Source organism: Dama dama, chromosome 25, assembly GCF_033118175.1.
Source record: "Dama dama isolate Ldn47 chromosome 25, ASM3311817v1, whole genome shotgun sequence".
In the NCBI taxonomy this organism is placed as follows: domain Eukaryota; kingdom Metazoa; phylum Chordata; class Mammalia; order Artiodactyla; family Cervidae; genus Dama; species Dama dama.
The window spans coordinates 10,265,840-10,280,978 of record NC_083705.1 but is presented as its reverse complement, the minus strand read 5'-3'; the positions used below and the strand labels follow the sequence as shown (position 1 = coordinate 10,280,978).

The following is a 15,139-nucleotide window of genomic DNA, read 5'->3' as shown; positions in this document are numbered from 1 at the left end:
TCCACGAGGACACAGATGGAAGCAGCAAGATCACCAGGGTACGCCAACACAGTGATCCAGATGTGAGGTGATGAGAGCTGTAAATAGGAAGCTGGTAGTGAAGATGGAAAGGTGTGGATGAATCTGAGAGACATTTAAGAGGGGAAAAGATCAGGACTTGATTGTAGATTATATGGGGGAGAAGGCCCACAAAACATGAAGTGTCAAAAAATCCCGCTTGTCCACCTCAAACAACATGCTGATCTACTGGTCAGTGAGAAGAAGGGACGTCATGAGCTGGGTTCTGGCTCTGCTAACTTTGGTTGCCTTTGAAATACAACATATACCGAGTAAACTATCAGATACACAGATCTGGAACTTGGTGAGGAGGTCAAGCTGGATTTTCGCGTGATCTGCACAGAAGCTATAGCTGAAGAAATAGGTTTGAATTCAGTCACCTAGGGAGAGGGAGTTGAGTTAAAGGAGGATTGGGCCAAAATGAGCACTGAGGACCTCCAAAGGGTCTGAGAAGTATAAGGGATACAAAAGAGTTCTACGCTATCAACATCAAGGGGAGAAAGGGAGAGAGAGAGGTTAGCAATATAAAAGGCTGTGGCTCATGCTACCTGGGATATTCTGAGCTGTGGACATAAAGATGTGACCATCTATGGCTTGTTCACAAAATACATTTATCACCCCTATGGTACCCAACACTGGCAGCTCTGCCCTCCCTCCAGAATGCCCATCTGGTAGGAAATCAGGAAATAACAATTAATGATACTATTTAGCTCAGCAAACTGTGATTTGGAAAAATGTTCTTCTGAGGACAATTTCACCTGTACACAAGAATGCATATCAGCATAGTGCACTCTGGTGCTCAAATCAAGTGACCGACACTATCTGCAACTTAGGGTAATATGCGTCTCTAGACCCATATATTAACAGATTGTTGAGCGGCGACTATATATTTTTAAAAACTTGTCCAAAACTGCAACCAATAATTCATGGTTGCTAAAATATATATGGTGTTAAAAAAAATCTTGTGATTGTAGAACAATAACACTTAGCAGAGATGATATACTGAAACAAACAAACAAACCTGAAGGGATTACTCAAAGTGAGGTCGTATAGGCTGTGTGTTCCCTCACCCAATTAAATATGGGTAGTTTATGTCTTTGAATCTTACAGAAGGTAACCAAAAGGGTTGTTTCAATTTCAAATACGGAATTACTATAATCTAAAACACAAATGCTTTGCAGAACAATGAGCACTCTGCTTGTACTCGGGGTCCTTTACTCCTCTCCCGGGTTGTGTGATTAACTCAGGGATGAGCAATTCTGAACAGTCACAGCTCCCTCCAGGGCTAGCTCCACACGCAGGCTCAGCGCCCTCCTCATCCGGCCAGGCAGCTGCCCCCGGTCCACCCATGAGGTTCACAGTGCAAGTGCAGGGACAAGATACGCCCCATCCAGGGTAAGCATGCCACCTCCCGTGAGGCACCTTCAGTTACACGCCTTTTGAGGACTTTGCAATACACTTAGAATGAGCTTTGCGAGGAAGGCGCTGCCTCTCCCTTCAAATTAATCTTTCTCCTTATCTCCCCTGCGCTCTCAATACTTCAGCCACACTAGTCTTCCCTGTCTGTGCCCATGAGTGTATTCAGTTGTGTCTGACTCTTTGCTATCCTGTGGACTACAGCCTGCCAGGCACCTCTGTCCATGAAGTTTTCCAGGCAAGAATACTGGAGTGGGTTGCCATTTCCTACTCCAGAGGACCTTCCCCACCCAGGGATCAAACCCGTTTCTCCCGCGTCTCCTGCACTGGCAGACAGATTCTTTACCACGACATCACCTGGAAGTCCAAGTTTTCTCTAACTTTCTGGAAAAAAAAAAGAAAGCACTCTTTGAAGTGCTTTCTCATCCAAGCTCACTTGCTCAGACTCTCCCTCCCTTAAGGACGCTTCCTTCCATCCCCGCGTGGCTGGACTGTCCCCATCCTTGACTTCGCAGTGTAAATGTCACTTCATCAGCATCCTCACAATAGCACTGTGAAGTAACCCCAGTTTTAGATGAGGAAACTAAGTCACAGAGGTTAGGCCCCTGGCCCACAATGTACAGGCAGTTATTGGAATTATTTACTGTGGCGCTGGACCACCTATCTCAACTACTTATTTAATTCCCTTACCAGCATTTATCATGGTTTGCAGTGACTTGATGTTTATTTTTTTATTTATTTTTTATCTCCCGAGGTATTATACAAGGGAAGCATGGGGGCAGGGCTACATCTGTCTTGTTCACTGCAATATACTAGCATAGAACTTCCAAACAGTAAGACTCAAAAATGTTTACTGAATGAATGAAAAATAGAACTGAATTGAATGAATGTCTCTGCACCTGGCTGTGTCAGGCGAGTAGATCTGAGACACAGAGGAACTAGTTTGGAGAGCTGAAGGAAAGTGATCTTACGCACCCCATAACTAAGTCCTTTTTAACTTCCCGTCCATCCCAAAGACACAATAAGAAACAACTGAGTAACATATTGGGTTGGCCAAAATTTTGTTCCAGTTTTTCCACACAATCTTACTATTATTACTTCCTGTTAAGGAAACAAGTTCTGCTTGGGGTGACGCTTGCCGTCAGTGTATGAAAGGGATCATGGAGTACATCGACTCCTTTGACTCATTTCAGCATCCCCAACAATTAGGGGAGCCTGGTGGACTTCACCACTCTGGCAAACTAGACGCTTTCTTACACTGCATGTTCATATTTAGTTACCAGGGATTTGCAAGCACATTTCATAAACCTACATATTTATCAGTGAATTGATCTACCACCCAAGTCACTGTCTGAGGAACTGTCAGCCTTAGCATTTGACATAAACAGTTATTTTTGTGCAAATGCAAAGATTCTGTCAGCAAGCTAACTCCTAGACTTCTAACGAGGAGTTAACAGAAAAAGGAAATCTTTTACTGCTTCAACCTGAAAGAATGAAAATGCTGTGTCCTCATGGCTTTTCCCTTAACTATCTATAGCATCTTGTTCTGCAAAATTAAACCATTTCAAGGGACAATGGAAGCAAATAAGACCAGCATTTTACCCTATGCTGTAACCAGAGTGTGAGATTAGAAACAAACAGGAAGCAATTGGCTCAGCTTCTGAGGGATGGTGGGGGAAAGGCAGTCCAGGAGTATACCCTGGCAAAGAGCAACCCACAGTGTAAGTGATTCACATGCAGATGCCTGGAAATCAGTCAAAGCCTGATCCCTCTGCCCACAGTGGCCTCCTGGTTGGATATTACGAAAGAGGCTAAACTCTGGGAGAGGTTTGGCTGATTCACCGAAGATCTCCTAAATGTGAAATACCTTGCTCCTGATCAGTTATCAGTTCCCAGGACCTCATAATAATGGTTGATACTACTGACACATTTCCTCCTGGAAATGTTCCCTTTCCTGGCCCCTCCCTGTAATGCCAATTCTTCAGGTTTCCTTTCCTCATCCTCCTTCCCCAGGACTCTCCCCTCATCCTCCTTCCAGTATGCTAATCTCCTGCATTTCATTCTGAGTTCTATAGCATCGCTCACCTTGTGCTACAGCCTCAAATGTCTCTTTCTACCAAAGGAGATCGATTTCTACCAAAACCGTATCTCCATTCTCATTCCTCTGAACTCCAAATCTGTATCTAACCGCCTGCTGTGCATTTCCGTCTGGCCATGCCAGTAAATACCACCAGTTTCACATGTCCCAAACACATCGTCTTCTCCCCCAAACCTCCTCCTCCCTTCACTCATCATGCTGATGAGCAAAACCTGACAGAACAGACCACAAAGCTCAGTGTCAGAGGAGCTGATGGTCCCCCTCCATCAATTTCATTCACATGTTCAATCTGTTTGGGCAATCCTGCCATCTGTAAACCCTTACCTTCTTGCTTCCCTTCTTCTCCAGCCTCACTGTGACTGTCTCAGTTCAAGCCCTCCCACCTGGGTTATTACAGTAGCTTCATTATTGATCTCCTGCCTCCCCTCCTCCATCGCCCATGTACTAACCATGTGCTATGCTGTGCTTAGTCGTTCAGTTGTGTCTGACTCTTTGCAATCCCGTGGACTGTCCCCATCAGGCTCCTCTGTCCATGGGATTCTCCTGGCAAGAATACTGGAGTGGGTTGCCATGCCCTCCTCCAGGGGATCTTCCCAAGCCAGGGATTGAACCCAGGTCTCCCACATTGCAGGCAGATTCTTTACTGTCTGAGCCACCAGGGAAGCCCTCGTACTAACCTTACTTCTGCACTAATCTTTCTAAAACATTAATCTAATCATGTTAACCCCCTGCTTTAGAATTGTGATGACTCCCCACTGCCATAAACAGCAGTTTCCAAAACTGTTCCTATGAGAAAAAATGTTTAAGTATGATTACATGCCTGTTTATATATAAATTATATCCACCTACTATTCTAAGTCAAATATTTATAAAGTTTAACTTCTTCATCTTAGGACAAAATTAAGAAGTTTTAATATTTTCATCTGATCCCAGGGGATGAGTCTGTACCCTCCCACCCCGGGGTAGCACCCTGCTCTCTGACTAAGGAGGGCAGCATCTATGCCAATACCCCCAAGCACAGAGGGTGATGTCAGACTCCTTGGTCTGACTTTCAAGGTGTTTCATGATCTAGCTTCAACTCCTCACTTCAAACACATCCTCCCTCCTCCACCACCGCAGCTTCACCCAATAGCCATGGTTCCACAAGAGTGCTGTCCATTGGTGGGCACAGGATAAAAGAATGAACTGAGACTTTGATGTCAGATCCCTCCCTGCCAACTGCGTGACCTAAAGTTACTTTCTGTGCCTCTCTGGGTCTCAATTTTCCTTTCTGTAAAATGAATATAAAATTAATATAATAATACTGATACTTCGCAGGACTGTCGTGAGTATTCAGGGAGGTACAGTGAAGAATGATACAGGGCCATACACAAAGGAGAGGCTTTATAAAGGGTACTCAGACTAAGTTCTACATCATATGTTGTTCCTTCTACTTGGAATTCTTGATTCTCCTTTCTTCCATGGGCAGAATTCATGAATACCTCTCAATGTCTAGTTTAAAAGATCACTTCCTCTGAGAAGAATGACAGATCTTCCTGAGGCGGAGTCTGTCATTCAAACCTGTCTGCCCCCAGGAACCATTTGCAAGCTTCCGCTGAATCATTATCTCTACTTATTCCAGGCATGCTGGCATTTGATTGCTGGCATGCATGTCTGTCTTGCCCACCAAACTGCCACTAAATGAGGAAGTTTGACATTAATTTAAGAATTCCCCACACTTAGCAAAGTCCTTAGCACATAATAGGTGCTCAGTAAAAATTTATCAGTATCTCCATATACAAAGGAGAAAGAAAGCTGTATTAAAGTGCATGTATACGTGCAATTTCATGTTATAATAAGGACAATTTACTTAATGATTTTCAAAGTGCTTTCACATATGTTTGTAAAAAACAGGCTGTTACCTCCCCTCCACCCTGTAGAAACTCATTAAATAGATAATAAATTAAAGAAAAGTAACCGCTTGACGATATCCCTTTGATGACAGTTTTCTCCATTCTGATCTGATGCCAAGTTAATGTTATCATAAAATAATTCCATTAACTGCAATTGTGAAGTTTACTGAGCCATTACTGTCATCAGAAAGTGAAATTATATTCAAAGCTGAAAACCAAGGCTCACACAGGAAAAAATGGTATTAATATTCAAACAAATTACATGCAAGAGAAACAGGAACAGCAATATGACCAGCATGCCGACCCATCCTCAACATAAACAGATGATTACATTTTAATATTTATTCATATGTGAACAATGAAAACAAATCACACTGGCAGGTACCTTCGAGTTAAATTCATATTTGTTTAAAAAGGCAGAGGCTTATGTATTCTCTCTGACTGCAGGCTACACTGGGCATGTCTGAGCTTTATGCATATAGCCTTGCTGCCTAACATATTCATGACCTGGAGGATAGGCTAGTATGTAATATTTACACAAGAAGAGACTGAACTGGTGGAAAGATGAGGTGGAGGCGAGGGAGGAGGGGAGAGGCCAGGACAGGAAGAATGAAGCAAGATGCAAAATAAACAGGCAAAAGAGGGCATCAGGGAGCATGGAGTCATCTGCTGCTGCAGGCAATTAGAGAAGGGCAAGGACGCCACACAGCCGGGCTGGCGGGCGTCTGCTCGAGGTGAGAGCTGCGCTCCTCCCAGCCTGTGTTAACGGTGCCTGCCACGGCCAGCCTTCCCAGGACAGGGGACGGCTGGGGAGCAGGGAGACCCCTGGAGACCCTGCTGCTCCTGTGAGGATGCTCAGTGCACTCCTCTCTCCCTGACTTGTTTCCAAAGTATGTGAGCTCGGCTGGGCCAGCCCTACGACAGCTTTCCTTCCTTCTTAGGAGATCACGCAGACAAAGCCAGGGTAGCAGGGGAAGCTTCATCATGCTGGGGGGACACCCGTCCTGAAAACTCCTGCTCCAACTCATCACGCTCTTCACTGAAGCCCTACTGTGCTTCGGGGTGGGTGACAGCACTTATGCCCACACAGCCTTGCGCCTCTCAGCAGCCCCAGCAGCTCACAGCAGCCGACCCTTCCAGCCAGAGCTGCTCCCTGTCAGGACAGCTCCTCCTGGCCAGCCCCACGCACACTTGCATGGTCCAGTTCCAGTTCTTGAATCTGCGTATTCAGTTGAGGTGGAATGTGAAGCTTGCCCTACTGATTCTTGGCTGTGTGACCTCTGAGCTTGAGTCAAGCCTCCGCTTCCTCATTTGTGAAAGGGGGGTAGATGTGCTGTCCCATTTCTTACCGAAGGAGTGCCTCTTGTGTGGGGCTTCCCAGGTGGCACGAGTGGTAAAGAACCCGCCTGCCAGCGCAGGAGGCACAAGAGACATGGGCTTGCTGCCTGAGTCGGGAAGCTCCCCTGGAGGAGGGCATGGCAACCGACCAGTACTCTTGCCTGGAGAATCCACGGACAGAGGAGCCTGGCGGGCTGCAGCCCATGGGGTCGCAGAGAGCTGGACATGACTGAGCGACTGAGCACACCCACTGCGTGCTGGGTGCTGTGCTCGGTGCTTGGAGCAAAGTACTCAGACCCGTGGAGCTGACACTCTAGCAGGGACAGGGCTAGGATGTAGCAGCTTAAAACGCATCGGTTCCACGAGGAGGAAACTGACAAAGAGCGGAGTGAACAGGAGGACAACCAAGACTGCCAGGGGCAGAGGTTGCCACCACACACAGGGGAGTGAAGGACGCATTTGAATAGAGCTGTAAGGGAGGTCAGGGGTGAGCGCATGGCTGTCTGGGGAAGGGTGCAAACGCCCTGCAGTGGGAGCTTGAGATACAGCAGGGAGGCCTGTGAGGCAGGCACGGGGTGAGAGACAAGGAGATGAAGTCAGGAGAGGAGCATGTGTGTGAAGGCTGATGGAAGTAACGGGGGAAGTGCACCAAGCAGGGGGCCACAGCCGGGAGCACTTGCTATGCAACAGGCACTGTCCAGCTGCCGGACGCTCGTTAGTTCATCCGTTTGCACAGCCACCCTGAAAGGCTTGTTCCTTGTTTAGTACATGCCTGTTCTATACACAAGGAAACTGAGCAGATTAAGTAGGCTCTCCAAGGTCATAAACCTCAGCAATCGGTAGTGGTAGGATTCAAATGCAGAATTCAAACCCAAGCAGCCTAGCTCCAGAGATGGTGCCTTTAACCCCAGAGCTGGCCGCCTCCCCAGCCAACGGTGTGGAGGAACGTGGTGAAGGAGCAGCCCTCCGGAGAGGGCTACAAGGAGGAGGAGGAGAAGGAAGCAAGAACTACACAGGTCTGTGATGAGAGCAGGAGACATGATGCGAAAGGAAAGACTAGTAGAGCAGGCAAGGAACAGAGAGAGCTAGGTCCACAGCTGCTTGGCCAAAGGGGCCTGACCACACTCACAAGGGAAGTGGGAACTGCAGACACAGCAGGGGCCATGCAATGGGCCAGCAAGAGACCCAGAGGAGTTCACGGGGCCGTAGCTATTCCCTCCACTGTGGTCCTCAAAAAGCACTGACGGCTGGCAAAGTGTCCCCTCTTCCTAAAAGTTAAAGAGCAAGAAACACTTCGTACGGCATGAACAGTAAACCAAAGTCTGAGCATGAATCAAGACACAAAACTTTTACTTTCCACTTTAAATTTGAGTGTTTGAAACAAGAACCCTTTCTGTCTCTACTAGGTGAAAATACAATAGCAGCTAACAGATTTATTTTGCTTGTGGAATAAATATCAGATACTTATAGAAACTTTGTGCATATAATCTCATTTCACAATCAAAGCACTAGGATAAAGCTGGTTTATCCTCATTCACAAATGAGGAAACTGAGGCTCAGAGAGTCTGGGTCACTCACTAAGGCAGGTGCTTATGGGGATGGAAGTGTGCAGAGTAAGCACTGCCCATCACTAAGCCAACACTGCCCAGGACAGAGTGACCATAACCACATCCCACAGCGACCCCTTTGCTCCAGCCTGCAGCCGGGCTAGGCTTTACAAGCAGCGCAGACACGGGGAAGCCAGTGCTATTGTAGACCTCCTCTCTCGTTTGAGAAGACAGGCTCATAGGAACGCTGCAGCCTGTTTCATGTGCCCAGCTACAGGAAGGGGCGCTCTCACGGGAACGTCCATCATGTGCATAAGGGAAGCCCAGGCTACTGCAGACTCTAATTCCACAGACTCAGAAACTCTGGGGATCTGCTCAGCTGGCTGTCTGAGCTTCAGGATAAAAGTCACTGCAAGGGGTTTTGTGGAGAATCTCAACGCCCAGAACAGAATCACTTCAGCTCCTTCTGAGTATTCCTCGCTATGCATGATACCTCCCAGGGGCTCAGTCATTCAAGAAAAGCCCAGTGGATATTGGTCACATTTTTGGCCACTCAGCATTTTTGGACACATTTCCTACAATTTAGAATTCTCCACATTTTTCTCCTCTGACAGAAGCTCAAACCTGCTCTGCTGCAACTATGGTACAGGTAGATGCCAAAGACACCCACCCAGACTGTGACTCAGGAGCTAGTGACACAAGAAGAGGGGACAGGAAAATCATTTTCCTTGGCTGATACTGAAGGTGAAGCTCCAACACTCTGGGCACCTGATGCAAAGAGCTGACTCATTGGACAAGATCCTGATGATGGAGAAGACTAAAGGAGGAGGAAAAAGGGATAACAGAGGATAAGATGGTTGGATGGCATCACTGACTTGATAGACATGAGTCTGAGCAAGCTCCAGGAGTTGGTGATGCACAGGAAAGCCTGGCGTGCTGCAGTCCATGGGGTCACAAAGAGTCAGACACGACTGAGCAACTGAACTGAACTGATGTGCTAGAAATGAACAATCCATTTAAAAATTCCAGTCCTTCTCAACAAGTTTTCTTCCTCTCGTACCCAACTGCATCCTGCATATTGATACAGGAAAATCCTCGTGTGCAGTATGCACAAAGAAAAGATGGTAAGAACAACTAATGGATCAGCTGTAACTGTGCACATGTGGAAAGAAGACAGAGGAATAACAGGAAACACAAACACAATACCGGACGCAATAAGCTCGGAAAGCAATAATTATATTAACAATTTCCTACCAGCTGGCTTAGAAATCTCAAAGCACTGAAACAGCTATCTACCATTCGGAAATAAAATGTCCTCCTAGTTTGCAGAAATACCACCATTACTTCCCAATGTCCTTGAGGCTCTGCTTAAGAGAATTCATCATGAAAGAGTCTAGAATGAGCAAGACCTACCTTACCTCAGCATGCGGTCCTAGACACTCCTTGCTGGTCAGCCTATATTTCTGTTCATGAGAAAGGATTCAAGATTATGTCTGGGTCACCTTAGAGACATCTCCTAGTCCCCAAAATGCACTTCATCCAACAGACATTTTTTGAGTATCAATTATGTTCTATATACTCTTATGCTGGGAGTACAGCAGAGAATAACAGATTATCCCTTTTCTTAAGAAGCCAAAAATCACTTAGAGTTCCAATAGCACTGAATTTGTACTGAATCTGGGGCCTCCGCAAGATGAGAGAGTTTCAGGTAGAAAAGAAGAAGGCAAATGTACAAACTCCTTGTGTTCCCCTGGGAGAAACAGAGGAGGACTAAGAGAGGTGAGATAAGGGAGGGAGGGGGGGAGGGAGGGATATGTGTTCCCCTGGGAGAAACAGACAAAGACTAAGAAAGACAAGATAAGGAGGGAGGGAGGGAGGGAGGGAGGGAAGAGATATAAATCAAAAGGACAAACTGAGGCATAAGATATGACACATAGAAAAAACTGGTGCACTGGGAAGACCCAAAGGAATCGGGTGAAGAGGGAGGTGCGAGGGGGGATCGGGATGGGGAATACATGTAACTCCATGGCTGATTTATGTCAATGTATGGCAAAACCCACTTCAACACTGTAAAGTAATTAGCCTCCAACTAATAAAAATAAATGAAAAAATAAATAAATAAATAAATAAAATGTTCTTCTTGTTAGATCTAAAGTTCTCACCTGGAGATGGGATAAGATATCATGGCCTAATCTGGAATTACAATGTTTGAATCCTTGAACACTTCCAAGACTCACAATTGTCCCCTGCTGTTTTTCAAATACTTGACAAGTATCTCTTGAATTTGGAAGAATACCCCTTACACTATCTTCACCTTGACTATCCGACAAAATAGAGGAATTGAAACAGATCCTTCAATTTTAAAATAGCCTAAGTGACATATGCTTTGTGACATGGTTTAAAACACTCATCTCTTTCTATTTATCAACTGAAATGTCAAAGAATTCTCCTAAAAATGAGAATCTCAAATGATGACCCATTTCAGCAGACTTTGAGTATGAAGCTTCCATAACGCATCCAGCATCTTGGTCAAAATGATGAGTCACAGACTTCTACTTGGGGGGACACCATCCTCTAAGTAAACGAGTTCACACCATAAGCTGTTGACATGACCCATGGCTCCAGAGGTGGACATGAGACTATAAGGGCACAATTTACGTATTCATTCCGGTGGTCACACAATTTAAGATCTTAGCACATGATCAGATAGTTCTTGGCATAGGATTTTTTTTTTACACAGTTTTTTTTTTCATTTATTTTTATTAGTTGGAGGCTAATTACTTTACAATATTGTAGTGGGTTTTGTCATACATTGACATGAATAAGCCATGGATTTACACGTGTTCCCCATTCCGATCCCCCCTCCCACCTCCCTCTCTACCCGATCCCTCTGGGTCTTCCCAGTGCACCAGGCCCGAGCACTTGTCGCATGGCATAGGATTTTGTATAGCAACAGGGAACCTAGAATTGCTTAAGCTAGTAGAATATGAATCTGAGGTTCTGGTAGCTTCCACATTGGACAACTTGCCTCAGAAGGCAACCGATAAAAGGAAAGCAGAGCCAAGATCTAGAGAGACAAAGCTGAATGGCACCAAGCATCTGGATCCATACCTAAAGCCAACTACCCCTGAGAGTTTTTAGCCATACCTAAAGCCAACTACCCCTGAGAGTTTTCAATAGTGCAAAATAAAATTGTTCCCCCCTGAGTCAGCTTGCTAAGAATCCAGGTGGTACGTTTCCTGTATGCTACCTCTTATTTCCCATAACACACAGCCAACTTGGTCATACACACAACCAATACCCTGCCCAACTTTGCCTTGTAGCTAGTATGAACATAAATTGTTATTTTGCAGGTTGCATTGGAATGACTCCATCTCTAAAGTCTTTTAAAAGGGCAGCTAACCTCTGTGATACTGATCATCACATATCAAATCTCTTAGGTGCTCTAACATGTCAGCTCCCTTTTTGGCCACTAGGATTTCACAGACAGGCAGGTCAACTGCAAATAACAGCTCATCTTCATGCACATCCTTCTAGAGCCAAATAAATGTCAGATTTTCTGAATTCTGCCTCCCTATCCCCATGGAATATAGATTCCTGGAAAGCTTTCATCATATCTCAGATCAAATGAAGAATGTTAGGTGAAATGCAGAAGAGCCTCAAATCACAGATCATATTCACTGGAGGAAACATAACTCTTCAACACATGATTTCTTTTTTTTTTTTTTTTCCTCTCCAAATGAACTTGGAACAATTATCACCTATTCATAAATCTCTAAGTTGGATTTTTAAGTTGTTTTTAATCAATGGCTGACTGTAATTTTGTGAAAGAGTTTCTCCAATGGCACAAATACTGTTGTGTCCCAGAGGAATTGCAGAACTAATCAATCAATCTTACAGAACAAGTACTCACTGTGAAAATAATGTCCTTGACCGAACAATGAACTTGAATACATATTCCAAAGCTTTCAGTGTTCTTAGGATTGGTTCACATTGCTCTCCTCTGCTGGAGGTGTCCAAGTAAGTCTTCAGCACCGTCATCAATTTCCTGAATAAGGAATTACATTTTCAAAATACATCTCTTTTCAGCCCACAGCATGGTAATTAGTTTGCTTAGTAAATTACAAGGCATTCAATCAAAGGTTAAAGGTGGTAGTATAGCTAAGCTCACTCATTCATTTACATCATAAAAATAACTCTGCTTAAAAATATACATTTAATACAGGGAATGAATAAGTATTTCCTGCCCATAAAAAGCCAGCAAAGAAAAATATCCAATGGAAAAAAAAATCTTTTCACTGGGAAAACCAGCCACAATGAAGTTGTGAGTGGGGATGGTGGTGGTTATGATGTTCTTTTCAGTTTTTTCTTCCCACAGAAAATGTTCTTTTAATATCATGGAGCTCCTTTGCTTGGGAATTCCCCTTGTTTCTTTATTACCAGCAGGGTAGACTTGGAACTATGTGGCCTGCTTTTCCAGGCTCCTTCACCTTTTCCAGCATCATCTCTGATCTCTAGCCCTCAGCCCTCTATATATAAGCAATACTGAGCTACGTGCATATACACTTTCTTTTCGCTAGCCTTGACTATCACAAATAGTTGTTCAATAAACGATAGCTAACTGAATGAATGAATGAATGAGCAAACACTGCCATGTACTTCTGCCACCATAAAATATTCATACCAACCTATGAGTTTGCATACTTTTACTTAATCCAAATAACACAGGCCAAATGGGATTTTGTCAGAAAATGTAGAACTCACATAGTCTGGTGACAAAAAGAAACTATTCAAGTTTCTTGTGACCTAGGCACCCTGGCAGGACAAGTAGAGGGTTCACAGTTACTTACTTGTAAGCTAGGGTAGCACTGAAATGCTGTTGAATATAAGCCTCCAGGACGGTGTTGAAATGCTGGAACTTCCGGTCAGCAATGAGACCTATTATGTAGATCTTCAGAAAGAGGCAAGGAGTCAGTGTTTGGGAGCAGACCCAGGGCAGGAAGTCATATTCACATAGTACAACTAAATGCCTATCAAATCTTTTGCCCAGGAATTAGTTCACTAACGTATCTTTGGTCCTTTACATTATGGTAGCATCTCTTCTAAAAAGTGTTTTATGAAGGGTTTCGTAAGATAAAAGGGTTTCACAGCCAGACAAGTTTGAGAAATCTCAAGTTATCAACCTTAGACTACCTTCTTTATTGCAGGACTTATCAGAGCCTTCTACATGCTTTCGTGCACTGTAAATCTCCAAGAGAGTTGGGCACAGTTCAGCACTTCCCTGAGTTCTCAAGTGAGTGTTCTTCAGGAAACATTTCTCCTTAAGGCTAGCTTTGTAGGAAGCCCCCTTGGGAAGCAATGGACTAAGTCACAATTGTCTCCAAGTTAGTCCTTTAAAAATGTAAATGTCACTGTCACAAAAGGTTGACACATTCATACTTTGTTGGTCACTGACATCTTAATGTGGATGTTTCTTACGTTTATTTTGACATGACACTGAAAAGATGTGAGCTGGGACAGCAAGAAGAGGCAAAGACCATTTCAAACGACGGTAAGAAGACAGATCTGAACGATGTACCACCCACTGAAAGATGGTCTAGATAGGCAGAGGAGTGTACTGACTGCTAAACTGGAGACAATGAGGAGGAAGGAAGTAAAAGAGTTAGGAAACATTTGGGGTGCTTTACAACCTGACCAAGGATTCGCTCCCAGAATTCATGGACAGCCCAAGCGAATATTCATGATATTCGGCTTCATGTACTTTCAACCAGGGCCAAACCACCATCAACATTTGAACACTCTCATTTTAATCCCTCTGCCCATGCTTTCAAATCAACTCAAAACTAACAAGGGAAATAGGAACCCCTTTATTGGCCTGGTCATTGAATGCTACCATGCCTCAAAAAAATTCATGGAAAAGTCCACGAGGGCCATAAGTTGTCCATGTTCTCACAGTGAGACACAATGTTAATGCCTAATGTCACAAAACACTGGCCCCCTCTCTCTTACCAAAGCATCAAAGACGAGGATGTCGTACTCATTACTTTGAGAATGCTCCATCATGATGTTGAAGAGTGCATCCAGAGTATCCTGGAGAAACTGGGCAAAATAACAGAGGTCTCATAAGAAAGGTTCAGGTGATGCAGAAGTCCCACCCCTCTGTGTTTACCCGAGAGAATATAGGCACACACCATGTGCCATGTTCAGGAGGGTCAGATGCATTCCTCACAAGAGTCAGAAATTGGAGCAAGTCAGTTGTCCATCTTCAGCAAAGTAGATAAATACCGGGTGGTACTTTGGTATTACAGAGCATGCCACAGCAATAAAAGTGAGCAAACTACTTCTATGTAGAAAGATGGCTATAACTCTTGTGAGCATTTTACAGAGTGAGATAAGTCAGACGCAAAACGTATGTTTATTATCACTCTATTTTTATGAAATTCAATAGCAGGCAAAAACCCATCTATGATGATGGTGGTCAGCTTGGTAGCTTAGCATTTACCCTTGAATGGGTTACTGACTAAGAAGGGGTAAGGAAGAATCTACTGCACTGATACAAATGGACTTATGTTGATCTAGGTGGTGGGTACACAGTTGCGTTGTTGTTGCTATTCAGTTGCTCAGTCGTGTTAAACACATTGTGACCCCATGGACTGCAGCACGCCAGGCTTCCCTGTCCTTCACCATTACCCAGAGTTTGTTCAAGCTCATGACCATTGAGTCAGTGACGATATCCAACCATCTCATCCTCTATCGTCCCCTTCTCCTCCCACCTTCAATCTTTCCCAGCA

General features: G+C 44.5%; 1 protein-coding gene across 1 annotated transcript in view; it reads right to left on the bottom strand.

The window, feature by feature from the left end:
* DOCK2 (dedicator of cytokinesis 2) overlaps positions 1-15,139 on the bottom strand; it is a 459,408-nt gene that overhangs the window by 367,798 nt on the left and 76,471 nt on the right. The window contains exons 20-22 of the mRNA XM_061129423.1: positions 14,358-14,447; positions 13,199-13,299; positions 12,262-12,396 (exon numbers count right to left, since the gene is read on the bottom strand). Of these exons, the coding sequence (XP_060985406.1) occupies positions 12,262-12,396; positions 13,199-13,299; positions 14,358-14,447 (326 nt within the window). The remainder of the gene's footprint in view (positions 1-12,261; positions 12,397-13,198; positions 13,300-14,357; positions 14,448-15,139) is intronic.